The sequence below is a fragment of the Meles meles genome, chromosome 5 (assembly GCF_922984935.1).
Source record: "Meles meles chromosome 5, mMelMel3.1 paternal haplotype, whole genome shotgun sequence".
Classification (NCBI taxonomy): Eukaryota; Metazoa; Chordata; class Mammalia; order Carnivora; family Mustelidae; genus Meles; species Meles meles.
Window position 1 is genome coordinate 16,224,750 of NC_060070.1, and position 17,567 is coordinate 16,242,316.

The following is a 17,567-nucleotide window of genomic DNA, read 5'->3' on the forward strand; positions in this document are numbered from 1 at the left end:
GGGGATTAGTGCTCTCATAGAACTCTCTTGCCTTTTCCCACCTTATAAGGAAGCAAGGGTGCAACCCAGGCAGCAACATCATCAGAACTTGACCACACTGGCGCCTTGATCTTGGCCTTCCCATGTCTAACTGTGAGAGATAACGGTTTGCTGTTGAAGCCACCCAGGCTATGGGATTTTCTTATTGCAGCCTAAACCAAGACACCAGCTCTTGATTTAGAAGGTAAGAGCTACGCTTCCCTATCAATTGTCTTTTTGTACGGATCTTGACTTGCTAGGTGTCCCGTGCTTAAGTGACTGCCATCTTAGCTTTGCTTTTGATTGACGGTTGCCTAACTATCTAGAAGGCTATGTTTAGAGATCACTGAGACACACTAGTCTTAAATGCCGTATTAGCACTGTCCAGGAGAGATCCTTCCTGGGTCAGGTATGATGTCAGCATGTCAGACACTGGTTTAGCAAATTAATCCCACTAATCTAAGAGGTCATGGGTATTAATTTAACAATTAAAATGATATCCCTGGTGTGGCTTCACAGGACATAAGATTCTCCAAACATGAGCCACCCAGCCAAACAGACAAAGCTCAGAAATTTCTAGTTGGACCATGAGCATTGTTAAAATTGCTGATGTGTGTGAACACAGCAAAACTGGAATGGTTATCCAAGTTGGAAACCTGGAATCATTTAAAAAGATACATATAAATTACAGGCTTGGTGATACAGATAAGAGCTCTGGATTAAAGTCATAAGATTTTAATGTAGTATAATCCAATAATAAAACAAAGCAATAGCTCACTTTTATGGACTGCCTGTGAGCTACAGTGAACACGGACCATTTACAGGATTTGAACCCAGAGCCTGGCCCCTAACCACCATGCTAGGTCCGCTGTGTGTTATAAGGGCAGTCCAATCCTATTAACCCAACAGGAATGACTTGTGAGAAAACTTTTCGCCAACTTTATCAACTTCCTTAGAGGGAAGACATGAGCATGTGAGAGCTACGTCTACCCTCGTTTCTAAAACCTCCTTGTATTGTATACAAATCGTGGAAATGCAATCAATACAATGGAGCGGTGCTAAGCCCAGCTCAAAGATCATTCATCACACCACTCATCGGTCTTCTCCTCTTTCCCCCCTTCTCTTTGCTCATACAAAAGCCAGTCTATGCCAGATAGCGCCCCTGCCCAAAGACCTACTGAGTCTAGCCTCTTGGAGATAAAACACACAGAAATCTGCTTTTCATTAAGGTGAGAGCTCTCTGCCTGAAACCATCCGCTGCCCAGAATGAGGCACTCCTAAGCCCTATCAGAATCAGAGCTAAAATGAATCTTTTCATTTGGCTGGTGTCAATGGGCCTGCAGGCCCAGAATATAAATATCTCTAATTCCTCAAAGCAGATTAGTCTGTTGTAAAGTACGAGTGTGGAAAACATTTCCATATGTCCACAGCCTTTTTCTGATCGTTTCCCCCCTCAGCATAATAGATCTGTGCACCGAATCGCCATCCCCTGGAACGTACTCAAGGGCCGGCAGAAACTTACGTGCAAGAGGAGATGATATTTGAGAATCCGCTGAACCGGCTTCAAGAGATAGGACCCCAGAGGCAGTGAGTGTTTCAGAGTTTCCTGACGTTCCCGGAAGAACTTGGCCACCATCTTGTTCCGCATGCACTCCGTCAGCACAGCCACGGACCTGTGAAAACGATCCACGTTTTTATTTGAGCTGTAGTCATACGATGGTATTCAAATTTTACATGCCCTAAAACAGGTAAGGGAGCAAGAGAGCTATATTTAGACTAAAATGCCCCTGGAAAAATTAGAAAAAGGTGTCTCTTTGGGTGGATGGATGAGAAAAGAGCGCTAGAGAAAGCTGGTTGTACGTGGACATATGGCTTCTAAGCAGCAAGCTCCTCCTCCCTTCCAGGGAAGCAATCCCCAGCCACAACACATGCTTGGCCAAAAGGGGATCTGAGTCAGGTGATTGCCCCTGGTTGTATTCCATGTGGGTATGGGTGCAGTGCTCGAACCGCACATCCGTATTCAGTCTCCACAGGTCAGACTGCAAGGACGGGGCACCTCTGTACCAGGAAAATGGAGCTCCTTCTTCAGGAGAGCCAGCCCCGTACTGGACATCTGTCATCCCTTTTGCTGGTTCCCTTTGTAGAAATCACAAACTGCCAGACACTCTGTGCAGATCTTCGGAGAATGTGACCCATTGGTTAACTCCTCTTCGAGAATCTTTGAACAGATCTCTCTAAAGGCAGTTTCTGAAACAGCGAGAGAACCTTACTTCTTTGGGAGTGTGCCTCAGTGGACTAGGAAAGCAGATCAGAGTTCCTTCTGCATCCCAGCTCCCCCGAAGGTGGTAAGTATAGCCCCCTAACACCCTAGGGGAATAATCAAAACGGTGTTCGTATCTTGTACATGAAAGCCAGTGAGCTCGTGGAGTCTCATACACACTTGTAAATTAAAATCATATGGTCTCATAACTTAGAAGAAAGCAGGTGGAAGTGATTTTGGTCCCTCTCTCCCCAAGTCAGTAATATGTTTTCAGGATTAATTTAGAAAATTAGAGCCAAACAACAAAATAAGAATCCTTGGAAGGAAGTGAGATGGAGGTCTCCTAATGAACCTATTAGAATTGCTTTTGGGCCCATGTGCTTTGAGAATTATCTGTCCAAACAGGTTTAGTTCCTCCAGAAGCTGATATTTCAAAACGACTCCTTATCATGTAGCCGAGGGTCTTTTTGAAGGTTCTTCCAGAGCCACAACTAGCTGCCCAGTTGTCCTCTGGCCAGCTGATGGCTTCAACTCCTGCCCAAGGACAGGGCACCTGCAACAGATTGGGAGGCGCTCACTGAACTCCGGGCTCAGGGCTCAGGGAGACAGCTGAGGACAATGACCTGACAGGGCCTGGGCCCCTCCTTGGGGAAAGGAGGAAGGGCTTGTGTCTCTTCCCAGCGAAACTGCTGGGGCGTGACTGGTATGAAGAAGGTGGACACCTGTCAAGGTGTGCTGGCGACATTCAGTATCTCTAGCCTGGATCCGAGGGGAGAAGAAATGTTGTCAGATGGGCTGTGACAGCTGGCGCTCTTAGCTTGGTTAGACAGTGGGAGGGAAGCAGACCGGGGCTTCAGAAAGCAAACTGGAGAGAGGGGGCCAAGAGCAAAACATTTTTCTGTGAATATGAAAACCACACAACCGGCGGGCAAGAACCGGGCAAGCCTGCTTCCCTGAGCGTGCTTTGCGAGCATCTCTTGGCTAACCTGTTTCTTTCCTTCCTCCAAGTTGAAGATACACAATAAAAAAGAAAAGAAAACATGCAAATACCGTAAAACCCAAAATAGAAAAAAAAACACTTCCTCTCCAGGAGACTGGTCTTCACTCTCCTCCCTGGGACTTCCTACTCCCTTCTTTTTCTTCTTCTTTTTTTCTTTTTAAAGATTTTATTTATTTATTTGAGAGAGAATGAGAGAGAGCACAAGAGGGGAGAAGGTCAGCGGGGGAAGCAAACTCACCACTGAGAAGGGGACTGAGGTGGGACCCGATCCCAGAACTCCAGGATCATGACCTGAGCCGAAGGCAGTTGCTTAACCAACTGAGCCACCCAAATGCCCCTTCCTACTCCTTTCTCTCATCTTTAGCTTCTAGGACACACAATTAAGTCCATACTACATTAATTTGTCTTTGTTGATTTGGTCTTCCCTACCACCCTATCCACGACTGCATTTAGTTGAGTCTGATGCTCAAAAAACCCCTAAAAGTTGCTAGAAGGCTAGGATATTAGTTCCCATTTCCTGCCAATGCACAGTGGGCTTGGGACCAGACTCCCTGGGGCTCTGGCATGAACCATTCTGCCTGTCCTTTGATCCTGAAGCAGCCTCATAGAGAAAAATCTACCTTTATTTTGTACTCTCCTTTCTTATTACTAAGGCCGAAAACTCTTCTTAATACAAACTTCCCAAATTGTAAATTCAGAAGTCATTTCTTCAAATGACCTGTGTATTACGAAACTTCCGCCGACATACTCCCCCAGACAAACCCTTCCAGTGTCTCCCACGCTGATAATGGGGGCCAGAAATGGGTTGATTCTTCAGAGTTTGAATGTTTTTGTTTTTGTTCTGTTTTCCTTTCCCTCTGGAGTGGAGTGGAGATGTTGAGGGCCGAGTCTGTGGTTTCTCGGGATCAGGACGTGGTACCATGTTGGAGTTTAGCTTCCAGTTCATGGGATTTGGTTGGGGCATCCGACAGTTTTTTTGCTGCCTTCAGCACAGAGGTGGAAACCACTACTGTAGGAGAGAGCATTGCTTAAGTGAAACTGTAAACTCTGGGTATGTCTACTGACAAGGATATGCTGATAGCTGTACCAACTGGCATGTAGGTTTTTGTGGTTTTTCTTTGGTTTTTAGGGAAACCTGGGAAAACATGGTTGACCAATAACCAAATACATCCCCACAGCACAACATCCTGACCAGTGTTTAGAGAGGAAGACTACAGTCTTCAGTGGAAAGTGTTTGTACATAAGTCTCGGCCACTGGCTTCATATCTTTGGGTCCAAAGTGGCTTTCTGGGGCCACTTCTGAGCAGGCATTCCATTTGTTTTCCCCTGCTGTGGTAGCTGTGGGAGGGGAGGGCAACCTGCGGGCTTCTCTTTAAGGTGGATCCTGTCGCCCCCTTTAGACTTACAGACATGTTTCCACCAAGACAGACAACAGAGTAGGTCGCTCTTATCTTCCCGGCTGGTCCCCTAAGAGAATGACTCAAGTTCTGCTGAGAAACTTTACAAGGATGTCATAGCATGAGGTCCAAGGTTGGAGAAATCTCCATTCAAATCCCAGCTGGGCCACTCATGACCTACGTGGACCTTATAAAATCAGCCAACTGTGGGAGTCTCAGTTCCTTCGTGCATACGCTGGGTTGGGACAGAGTGACGATGAGGAAGCAAACGTGGAGAATCTATCCTAGTGTGCCCGCACTGGGACGCATGCTTCGGTTTTCTGGAATCCCTTGGCATCTCTGGATTATTGTGCAAGTTAAATTCAACAACATTTTGCGCTGGTAGCATTTAACACAGTGATTAGGACTCAAGAAATGCTCAATAAAAGTTTTTTGCTGAAAAAAAGAAATGACGACATTGACCTTCAGCCCGGCTCCATTACGGAAATGGTTATGATACTGTCCATATGACATTCCCTCAACTGCCCTCCTGTGTGGCTCCCCAGATCAGCAAAACTGAAGCCACGATCCAGGGGAGATGAGGAGTCCTTTTTATGTAGTTCTCAGAGCTTCTATAGTAAAAATATTAGATAATTTATCCCCAGCTAGATGATATAAACTCATTCTATGTGCCTCCCAAATTCTTCAAATTGTGCCATGTGGCAAGGGAGGGGGCAGGCAAGAATTCGAGCTGAACACAACCAGTTCACTTAGTTTTCCCCTGAAGGATGCCTCCCGATCTTTTCAGTCTCTTGCACAACATCCCTCCCACTGGCTCGACCAGGAGTCCCTCAGCTGAATGGATCCCCACCCGGGTACCCCATCACCCATTCTCAGCACGCCGTGGGGTCTCCCCATGGCATTCAGTGCCATGCTGGGCTCAGATCACCTGCCGCCAGCACGCGCTGGACCCCTCGACCTGACCCTGGATGCAAGTGCCCAGAGGCACTACTGCTTATGGCCAATGTGTACCTTGGGTAGTTGGTGCAGTACTGCGTGTAGATGTGGAACTCTTCACTCTGCAAGGACACAAAAGAGACTTTCAGAGGCAAAAAAAAGCACAGGCATCAATAGGCATTTAAAAATAACAAAAAAAGAAATATTGTTCCTAACCATAAACTGGGCTCTCTCATCACGCAGGCCCGTCTGAGCCCCCGTGGCAATTACCTATGCCTTTTTATCTACTGTGGTTCGTACTAGACTCCCCCTACACTTGAACTCACCGGAGGTCAACAGACACTTGCTGAGCACCTGCTGTGTTAGGTGAATCTGAAGGTGAAAAGGAAGAGGAGGAAAGTAAGGTTTCTGCCCCAGGTACTTATAGACCTCCAGTGGATTTGCAAAGGAAAAGAGAAATAGAGGTAGATAATTTAATTATGGTGGTAAGAACATGGCGGAAGTATGTGCAGGGCACAACACAAGAAAACTGCTGTATACTTTCGGGCCTTCGTAGATACAATTACCTCTGCCCACTGTCTTTCCACCGCTTGCACTGGATAGCTGCTACATGTCCTTTGACATTGAACTGAGGCTTTGTTTCCTCCAAGGAGCCTCCCTGCAGCTTAGGCACAGCCAACTGCTCCTACTCTAGGCTTCCACAGCACCCAGATCTCTGGCAGCATTTACCAAAGGACAGTGACCTTTTCTCTGCACCTGCGTCTCCCGCTCTAGGTGCTGAGTTCCTGCGAGGTAGGGGCCACGCTGTGTTCATCGGGCACAAACTGCTCGCTGAACCGTAGAATCCCTCTCTTTTCTACCAAACTTAGAATTATTTGAGAGCAGGATTCATTGTTCTTCTAAATTTGAACATGGAATTACATTATGAAAAAGAGACATTAGGTTAATTGGTGGTATTTCATATTCTGCTCTTTTTACTTCTTTTTAAAAATTTTAAAAAAGATTTTATTTGACAGACAGAGAGATCACAAGTAGGCAGAGAGGCAGGCAGAGAAGGGGGAAGCAGGCTCCCCGCTGAGCAGAGAGCCCGATGTGGGGCTCCATCCCAGGACCCTGGGATCATGACCTGAACTGAAGGCAGAGGCTTAACCCACTGAGCCACCCAGGCGCCCCTCTTTTTTGCTTTTTAAGCTACTTCATGCTAGGTTCACACGTGACTCCAAGAGAGTGATTTTTTTTTTTTTGTAATTTAAATGCTTTAATTTTTTTTCTTATTTAAAAGGAATGTCTACTTAGAATCCTTTCTGTTCACTTAACTAGGACTGGATTTAAAATATTGATTATAGAGTCTCCAGCATACATGTAAAAGTAGATAGGGTGGTGTAAGGAATCACCAAGTATCCATCACTTGACCTCAACAGTAACTCATGATCTCCACCCACATACTCCCGTTTCCCCATTCCTGACACAAATTCTAGACATTGCACTTATCTCCAGTGTATATCTCCAGTATAAGGACATTTACAAAGAAGCATCACCACAATGCCATTATCACATTTAAATAATTCCACAATATGAATATTCAACAGTCACTATGCAAATGTCCTATCTTCTTAATTTTCTTTTTAAATAGTTGGCTTATTTGGTTTGGAGTCCAAATAACTCCACAGAGCAACGGCTTGGTATCTCTTAAGACTCTTCTAATCTACAAATTCCTCCCTTTATCTTCTTTCCCCTTGCAATTTAGTTGAAGAAACCAGAAGGTTTGTCCTACAGAGTTTCTCGTGGTCTGTTTTGCCGGTTCTATCCCTACAGTTTCCTTTCATATGTTCCCCTGCACTGGTGTGGTTCAGGGGAGGCGTGAATAGATCAGATTCCATAGTTTGGCCAGAATACACCGTAATTGTATTGTGCTTCCATCAGGAGGCCCAGAACTATCTGGCCGTCTCTCTTTCTGTGATGCTGACCACCACTGGTCATTGTTGCCTGACCCATTAATTCACTGGGAGCTGCCAGATGGTGATGATCTCTGACTCCACTATTCCTTCCTCATTCACTAGCCAGAATCCTTCCCAAAAAAGGAACTTCCTTCTATTAACTGTGACCCTGCAGTATATAGTTGGTATGGGAGAGGCAGGATGAAGCCTCGATTCTTTTCCTTCATTTTCTTTTCTTTTTTTAAAAAGATTTTATTTATTTATTTGACAAAAAGAGAGATCACAAGTAGGCAGAGAGGCAGGCAGAGAGAGAGGGGAGGCAGGCTCCCCGCTGAGCAGAGAGCCTGATGTGGGGCTCAATCCCAGGACCCTGGGATCATGACCCGAGCCGAAGGCAGAGGCTTTAACCCACTGAGCCACCCAGGTGCCCCTTCCTTCATTTTCAAGATAACACATTGGTTCTCTAGCAAACACTTTGGGTTTTTTAAGCACCGTGATTCATGAATATAAACATATTTAGGGGGGTTCCATTGTTTTTCATTAATTCTCTTTACTGATGCTGAAATGATCCCGCTTGGGCCAGCAGGAGCCTCTTCTTTCTATTCATGACCTGATGGACAGACGCCAGGAATGTCCTTGTTTTCTGGAATGACAAGATGTTCCAGATCACCTTGTCCATTTCCTGCCCCACACTCTTTCTTCACGGGGCCCTGATTCCTTTTAGGTGCAAGCAGTGTCTGGATACCACAGTCAGGGTATTAGAGATGGTCTCGCCACTGGGTTAATCATTATTTCTAGGCCCTTGCAGTGGACAGAGTTAGGAAGATGGTGTTTTTTAAACATAAAGTAAATTCTTTGTTCAAATGTGGCAATTTGGTTTGGGAAGTGTTTTTAATTAGCGTCATGCTTACCCTGTGTTTTCTGTCTCCTACCAAATCCAGTTCAGTGACATGAACAAAAACACTTGCTTTATCCCACAAGACATTCGAATTCAGCATAATAATACCAACACCACCATATCTGCTATCATTATTGACAACGGTTAAAAATGCGTTTGCTATGTTTTCTCCATTGTCTATTTTAAAATCAACGGGGATTTCTTCTGTGCGATTATGCCACAAAGTGGCTGTATCAGTACACTCATCATTTTGCTCTCAATTTTTGGAGACTGTCTTTTTAACTTAAGTTTTATAATGATGAAAAATAATAATTACATGGTTTCAGGGTCACCTCTATAAGAAAGTGCATATTCATGGGACGCCTGGGTGGCTCAGTGGGTTAAGCCGCTGCCTTCGGCTCAGGTCATGATTCCAGGGTCCTGGGATTGAGTCCCGCATCGGGCTCCTTCCTCAGCGGGGAGCCTGCTTCTCTCTCTGACTCTGCCTGCTGCTCTGCCTGCTTGTGCTCTCTCTCTCTCTGAGAAATAAATAAATAAATAAACTCTTAAAAAATATGCATATTCAAAGAAGCCTAGCTTTTATTCCTCTCCATTCTGGTGTACCCCTCCATTCTTTATCAGTGATCAATTTTCAATTTTACAGTTGATTTTTTCTAATGATTTTATTTATTTGTCAGAGAGAGAGAGAGCACAAGCAGGGGGAGTGGCAGGCAGAGGGAGAAGCAGACTCACAGGGAGCCCGATGCGGGACTCGATCCCAGGACCCCAGAATCATGACCTGAGCTGAAGGCAGATGCTTAACTGACGGAGCTACCCAGGCACCCCTACCTACACTTGCATTTTTGTCACTGTCCCTGTAGAGCAGCTTTCTGGAAAGAGGACTGCTGGATTATAGGCTGAATTCAAATGTAATATCGCTAGATACACTCAAATTCTCCTCTGCGGGGCCTGTGCCGTTCCGTGCTCCCACAATTACAGGAGAGCCCGTTTCCCCACGGCCTCGCCAACTGCGTAGGCTGCCAGACTGTCGACATAGTACTTTATGAAAATTTAAATTAGTTGCCAGTTTCCCAAAGCTGGAAGATCAAAATATCTTGACTTCTGGTTTCTCCTAGAAAAGTATTAGGTCCCCGGGGCCTGGCACCCAGTTTCTTGTGACTCTCACCATACAGGGTCTTGGGTTGTTCTTGGTCTTTCTGGGCCCACACATGTGCCACACTCACACACTCCACAGAGCTGTGGAGCTCCGAAGGCCCTGGAGCGTCCAGCCCTGGCTCTGTGGACAAGATCCACAAAGTGATTTGCCCAAGGTCCTTAGTAATTTAAAGTCAGATGGAGCTTTTCTTGAGGTTTGTTAACACCGAGTTTCTTGCTTCTTCCCTGCCTGCCTCCCGCTGCACTAAACATGGGATTGACTAATTTCAGGTTGACTTAAGTTTAGGGACCTTTAGGATCATCTGAAATGCCAAACTGAAAAAGAATGGTTTCAGGGGCGCCTGGGTGGCTAAGTCAGTGAAGCATCCAACTCTTGACTTCAGCTCAGGTCTGGATCTCAGGATTGTGGGATCGAGCCCCATGTCGGGCTCCACTCCGGGGCATGGAGCCTGCTTAGGATTCTCCCTTCCCTCTCCCTTTGCCCTCCCCTCCTCCGTCTCCAACTCACACACACTCTCTCTAAATAAAGAAATAAAATCTTAAAAAAAAATGGTTTCAATGAAAATATATCTAAATTAAATCATATACCTGACCTACATACACCTATCCCCAATAAAGCCCCAAGCCTTCTGCACAATTGAATTGCTGTGCATTTTGTGATCTCATGGCTTATTCCAATATTAAATTGTTTTGATTTCAATCAGCTCTATGTTCTTCATGTAGAATCAAATGCATATTTGAGCTTAGATTTGTAAGCTCTGTGGACAATCCAAACAATGGTTTTATACAAAAATCAGTAGCCCCTAGTGAGTTAATCCTTAAGTGCCTTTTATTCAGTATATATGTTACCCCAAATCCTTTTTAGAATAGGGGGAAAGAAGACAATGATAAAGAAATTATATAAAAATAGGTATTTCTTTCTGATTCAACTCTGCCAAATTGTAATTAGAGATGCAAAAATTATGAACCAAATAAAAGAGGTAATTAGGGTGGGCCCATTGGGCACATGGGGCGCTCAGCTGTTTATTGGCTGAGTAACTGCTGTGAAGAAATCTGTATGATTTTAGGGTTTCTTCTGCTATGGGGTCCATCTCTTTCTCTGTCTCGCTGTCTCTCTCTCACAACATACCCATCCTACACACACACACACACACACACACTCTCATTTCTGAGAAGTTTTCCCTGGACACATGGAAAGGCTTAGTATGTAAGTAGCACGTGGGGGAGGTAACATGGACGTGAATTCACGCCAATGATACGAATGTTCAATGTCGCACTTTCTTGAGGATAATCTCAGTAAGTGGGTAGGGTGTGTGCGTGTGTGGGTGTGTGGGTGTGAGTGCCTGGGCGCTGAAGGGAGAAGGGCACCGATGGGAGGGGGGAGGAGGAGGTTCAGGAGAGATAAACTCTTTCTCCTTCCTAAATGCTGCCTAGGGTCAGCCCAGCTGAGAGCCAGGATAAGAGACAGAAATGAGGGTGGAGGCTAAGCAAGGAAGTGAGGAAACATGTTCCAGGTGTTTCTGGAGCCCGATCCGCTGAGAGACAGCTCGGCCTGCCCACTGGTGAACTTTTACTTCTGTCTCTCGAGAGTGGCCCCTGCAGCCCCTTGTGCTTTGAGAAGCAGCAGGTAAGAAGGACCGTAGTCTCCTTTTGTCAGGAAGGATTTCTGTAACCTCCACATGCCACAAAAGCAAGGTCAAAGATGAATCCGTGTGTGAGCCCCAGTGATTCAGATTAAAGCAGGAGTCAACCGCCAGCTTTCCCTCTTTCATTAATGGCCTCTCAATTAAAGCAATTTTCCATTCCTCCCCAGAGTCAAGCAGCTGGTTGTGCTACAGAAAACGTAACATCTTCTAAATTTCAGGGTGCTGAGTGAGAGGCAGGTTGGGCCAGCCCCAAACAGCCTCTCGCAGAGCCCGGCCTCCATGTGAAAGTGCGGCGCGCTGAAGTCAGTCTTCTAATTAAACTTGGCACTATTACAATGAAAAAATAAGATCTGGGAGTTGGCAACGTGGCACATAAACAGACTTTTATGTGAATAATTAAGCCGGAGCTAAGCCTATGCTGGACCGTCTTTAATCAACTTGTGATTACAGTTACCAGTAAAAGCCGGAGCGTTTCCGATCGCTCCCATGTTGTTTACGTGCTGGGCTCTGCTAACGAATCTTCTTTGATATACACAGTCCATCTTTTTACCCATTCCTCCCTCTTCCCTCTTCCTTCTCTTTTTCAAATTCCTGCCCTTTATGAGAATGAATTATGACACAGGCAACATGGGACAAGAATTGTGTGTGGAAGCATGCGTGTACATTTCACGTGTTAACACGTGGACCTCCGCACCCCCGCCCACAGTCATGAGGGTTTTATGCGCAAGCCTGTCATCTGCCCCTAAGGAATTACGCTTCAATAAAACCCGGAGCCTTGTGTTTGGATTCGAAACCACTGGATGGCTCTGTGGTTATAGGAAACGACCCTGAAACAAGTCCTGGGCCACATCCGGCATCTCCAAGTTCACAGGGCACTCTGCAGCTCTAAATGAGTGTTAGTGCCTGGTTGATCCCAAGCACCATCATGAACCTCACTCATACTTCTGTACCCTTGAAGCACAACTGCGGAAATCACATGACGTTTTGCTGCAAAATAATTTCCACAAGACCTTTTCCAAACAAAAGCTGGTGCAGGCTGAAGAGAAACTTGGGAAGATTCTGCAGAGAGAGGGTAGCATGTGGGAAGACAATGTAAAGGATTATCTTGTATGTTTCAGAATCCTGGTGCAGGGTCGGAGCTGACCATTTCATGAGCTTCAAAATCAGATCCTTCTACTTTTCTAAACCATCAAATCAGCTTAAGAAACATGTAGGAAAATGAGAATGCATTTTTAAGATAGAAGAGCTTAAGAATGAAGATTAAAAATCTGCCTCTCTTTAGTTCCCCGCTCCATGATAATTATATAGCCTAGTCTAGTGCTATATATATTGTAGGTAAAATACCTAGATTCTAACAGATTTTTGTAGCTTGTCTTGAGGCATTCTGTGTATCTTTATTTTTCAACATTATTCTATTCTGGATCTTCCTCCCCACCATGCTCAAATTTCTTTCCTAGGAAAGATGCATAAACACCATTCAGTAATGATACAAGTTCTAAGACAACTACTAAGTTAGCATTTCCTAACTTACTGGGGACAGTAACACTATTTTTTTTTTTTCCTTGCTAGTGGAAAAAAAGAAAAAAGAGCGAGAGAGATTAGTGGCTAACTTCATCCAGTATGGAACAAACCAGTCATTTCAACTTGAAAATGAAAACAGTTTGCAATCTGCATCTGTCTTGGTTGGCCCAGAAAATGAACCCTGCTTACCTTGGACACAAAACATTCTGCTATGGCCACAGGATCATTTTCACAGTTTTCCAAATCTTGTAGAAGTTCACTAAAAAAAAAAAAAATAGCCAGAAAGTATTAGATTATAGTCTGATGATTCAGAACATTTTATGTGACTCAGATGTCTACAGGTTCATATGACATTTACAAGGAATTTTTTTTTTTTTTTTAAAGTAAGGGTTTAACGATGGTCAAAGCCAAAGTACGCTCTTGAGGTGGGAGAGCAGGCAGGTCCAGAGGTGGCAACTGTTACAGGAATCATATTTAATTGGATAACTGAGGATCTATTGTTATTATAGCCAAGGCTTGGATTAGGGACTTGCCCAAGATCATGGTACCCTAGGGATTTAAACACAGGTCTAACCTTTAACTCTCCCACCTAGAGATAAGCCCTGCCTGCCATTTAAGTCTTCTAGATGGTTGGCATTGTCTGTATGCCTGTTCATACACACTTACTTATTCATTCATCAAATAGCTGTCTAGGTACCAAATGCCGGGCAAGGCATAAGAACAAACACATCGGTGAGCCAAAGGAGATACGGTCCCTAATGCCTGGAGCTTGGAATCCACTGGAATTACATGAAAGATCACATTAACAAATGTAAAATTATAAACAGAGAGGGAGTCCCTGCCTGGCTCAGTTCGTAGAGCATGGGACTCTTGATCTCAGAGTCATGAGGTCAAGCCCCATGTTGGGCATAGAGCTTACTTTAAAAAAATAAAAAAATAAACAAAATAAAATTATCAATGGAGATAGTGCTCTAAAGAAAAGATATGCTGGGAGGAAACATCTTTCCTCAAATGAAAACCTATCTTATTTTTTAATGGCAATAGCATTATTTTAAGGAACTGCATACTATTTCATTGTGTGGCTACAGTATAATTAATGTAACCCACTTCCTGTTAGGTAAAATTCTATGAATGGAATTCCTGGGTCAAAGGGCATCACAGAGTTAAATGGTAACGCATTTCCAAATTGCCGTATTAATACTTATTTTATTATGTTAAGTGTTTATTTTAATTAGAGGTATATTAAATATTTAAGAAAAAGTTAAATAGGGGCGCCTGGCTGGCTCAGTGAATGGAGCATGCAATTCCTGATCTCAGGGTCATGAGTTCAGGCCCCACACTAGGTGTAGGGCCTACTTTAAAAAAAAAAAAAGAAAAACTCAAATAGTAAAGCTAAATAATAAACACAAGCAGTCTCTTATTTTCTGTTTCCTATTCTCTACTGCCGTTCTCAAGAAGCATTCTCAACATCTTGCTCTTTCTATCCATAGCTCGAAACATGCCGATACAGCATTTTCAGCATTTTTCAATTTAAGATATTATTTATTTCTTAATTTCCCTGACTTCCTCTTGTCTGATCTCAATGGTTTCTAGTATGAAATTTGATTAGATTAAAAGTCAGAGCTTACATTCTGAAGACTGTAAAGATATATCCTCAGCGGAGCTTGGGAGTACACCATAATTACATTTTCTTTCTTGTACAACCATATTTTCCCTGGAGTTAAAATCCCCCTCCCACCCTTTTTTTTGTGCTTTGTTTTCTAAGTACACACCACTCATTTATCCTCAGACTTTGTGCTGGAAGTGTAACTTTTGCCTCCCTGTGTTCAAACATCCGATCACCCATGGGTTGTATTTTCTTGGTCATCTCCCGCTGGAGCCCTCGGTCCTCCTGCCTTCACCTGAACAGGTTAACCTGCTCTCCACACCTGCTGGGTTCTCCCAGCACCATCCAGATGAAGTACTTCTCCTGGCTCCTGTGTTAGATGCCCTGTTTCTTAGTTACCGTTTCAGATGTATCCTTCTTTGGGTGATGACAACATCTAGTAGTTGTCTGAGTCTAGGTCAAAGGTGATACATTTTCTGAGACTCTCCTTCCTGTTTTAGAATGTTCTCCCTTCCGACTTGGCTGGTCATATCACTGGATATAGAACTCTTGGTTGGAAATAATTTTCTCTGAGTCTTCAGGAAAATATCTGTTGCCTTATCAATTCCAGTGCTGCTGAGAACTCCAGTAACATTCTGATCCATGATCCAGAATTCGTGTGACCTGATTTCCTATTCTGGAAGCTCTTAGAGTTGTCTCTTTGTTAACATAATTCTGAAATTCTGTGATGGCTGACTTTGGGGTGAATCTTCTCGGGCACAGAACCAACTTGACTATTTGGGAAATGTTTCTGACCATCACTTCTCCAAGTGGTCCCCAGATTCCTGAGACCACTTCAGGAGTCTGTAAAGTCATGATTTTCAAAAGGATTCTTAGGCAATATTGGCTTTTTTACTTTCATTCTTTCATGAGCATACAGACGATTTTTTCAGAGGCGACATAACTCAGGATGAGGAAACAGATGGAAAGTAGAAGCTCACTTAGGAATCCAGTGATTTTCTACTAAGTCAGACAATAAAGAAATCTGCAAAAACGTAAACCAATTCCAATATATACAAAAGTGTTAGGAGGAAAAAGTCGTAAAATTATTTTTCTAAAAATGTGTGGGTTCATTATTGAATGAATTGAAGTCTTAATGATTTTTCAATTTTAATTTCTATAATATCTATAATTTCAGTATTAATTTTTATCATGGCAAACAAAACATCATACACCATAAATAAAAAAAAAGCTTTTTGAGTCCTTAGTAATTTTGAAGTATGTACAGATCCTTGGATCAAATAGCTAAGGAACCTCTATGCCTAAATTAGGTCTTTGATATTTCCCTTCCCCCGTTTTCTTTTCTCTCTTTGAAGTTCCTATCATTCACATTTTTAGATCTCCTCGTGTGATACTCTAATCTTTTCTTATTCTTCCTCTCCTACTTTCTATCTTCTTGTTTACTGTTCATTTTCTGGGAGACTTCAGTTTTATTTTCTGTCCCCTCTAAATGTTTTCCTTTCTCCTATCTGATTTTTAATTTCAGAGTGGTTTTTTTTTAAATATGCTCTTTAGATGGTTCTTAGGTTTCTGTTCTTATGAGTGCAAAATTTCTTCTCTCTAAAGATGATGATATTACTACTACTATTATTAATTATTTGGGGCTTTTCTTTCCTGCCTTTTGTTTTCTACTGAGCTCTCTTTATTCTGTTTGATCCTTCTGACTTCTGTCCTTCTTGTTAGAGGTTCTCCACAAATATCTGGGATCTTCCACTTTCCTTTCCTATCTGAAGGTGAGCAATGACAATGCCCACTGTAAACTGTGTGAGAAGTAGAGCTCTCTGTGGGGGTCCTGTTCACTCAAGGCAGCTGTTCTCCAACTTTATGCTATTATGACCTGTATATACTTAAACAATTCTGTATGTAGATTACCTCTACTCATATTTATTAGAAATTAGAATTAAATATTTTTGAAATAGATCAGTTCATTTAATAAATCTAATACATGTTAATATAAATAACTTTTGCAAAAAACAGATTTTATAAAACAAAAGTTAGTGAGAGGAGTAGTGCTGTTCTGCATTTTTGGGAGTCTCTAATGTTGACCTTAATGGAACACAGATGGTTTCTCATATCTGCTTCCACATTCAATCTGTTGCAATCTGTTATTTTTTTTAAAGATTTTATTTATTTGAGAGAGAGAGAAAGGGAGTATGAGTAGAGGAGGAGGGGCAGAAGGACAAGCAGACTCCCTGCTGAGAAGGGAGCCCAACATGGGGCTCCATCCCAGGACCCTGAGATCATGACCTGAGCAGAAGACAGATGCTTAGCTGACTGAGCCATCCAGGCACCCCTGTTAGTTTAATGAAGCACACAGAAAACAATCTAGCCTCCCAGAGATATGTCACTGGAAAAGAGAGGAGTCTTTGAATACCTATTCAGAAAATTGTATATAAAATTGTATATAAAATCAAATAAATTTGATATTATACTGAAACTGAACGTATGATAATTTCTTAGAGATCTATTGGAGTCTGAAACCATACAAACGCACTATATCCCACCCATTACTTTAAAATCCATTGGTCTATCTTACACATCAAAAGGATCTTTTACTAATGCATGATTTCGGGCTAGTCCCAATTTCAAACATTCATCCTTAATATTCTTATAAAGACATTCCTTTTGTAAGATTATTTTTCCTTTGGAAAATACAATCCTGATATTTGTACCAATATCTCTTACAGATGGATGGGTATGAATAAATTAAAGATAGCTGAAATCTAATCATTGGGACCTAAACACTGGATGAAGAAAAACGGCTGAAGAAAAGTAACAGTCAAAGAAGCAACATTTCTGAGCCAGTGATTTCCATTACTGGAGGATGGAGTGTTCCAGATTGAGGTTTTGTGTCCTGGTCTTTCAATACAAATCCTCTTTCTGAACAGAGAAGAATTTTGAGCAGAATTCAGCATGCTTAACAGGAATCCTCCTTGATGATAGTCAACTCCTTGTGTCCTATATGTTATGCTAATCAAGCCCTCTCTGAGCTTTAACTTCCTCTCCAGAGTGGACTACCTGGTAGGAGGAAGTGTCTCTGAGGACTCACCCAGGCTCTAGGTATACCTCACCTGTAAATGAATGACTGGCATTCATTGTTCAAATCAATGGCCATGGGCTGGATGGAGCTCAGACACCTTCCAGTCCAACCCTT

At 43.1% G+C, this 17,567-nt stretch overlaps 1 protein-coding gene across 5 annotated transcripts in view; it reads right to left on the reverse strand.

Moving 5' to 3' along the window:
- PLEKHG1 (pleckstrin homology and RhoGEF domain containing G1) overlaps positions 1-17,567 on the reverse strand; it is a 220,602-nt gene that overhangs the window by 29,413 nt on the left and 173,622 nt on the right. For all 5 annotated transcript variants that reach the window (XM_046004917.1, XM_046004915.1, XM_046004914.1 and 2 more), the window contains 3 exons: positions 12,958-13,027; positions 5,687-5,733; positions 1,541-1,691 (listed from right to left, as the gene is read on the reverse strand). In XM_046004917.1, the coding sequence (XP_045860873.1) occupies positions 1,541-1,691; positions 5,687-5,733; positions 12,958-13,027 (268 nt within the window). The remainder of the gene's footprint in view (positions 1-1,540; positions 1,692-5,686; positions 5,734-12,957; positions 13,028-17,567) is intronic.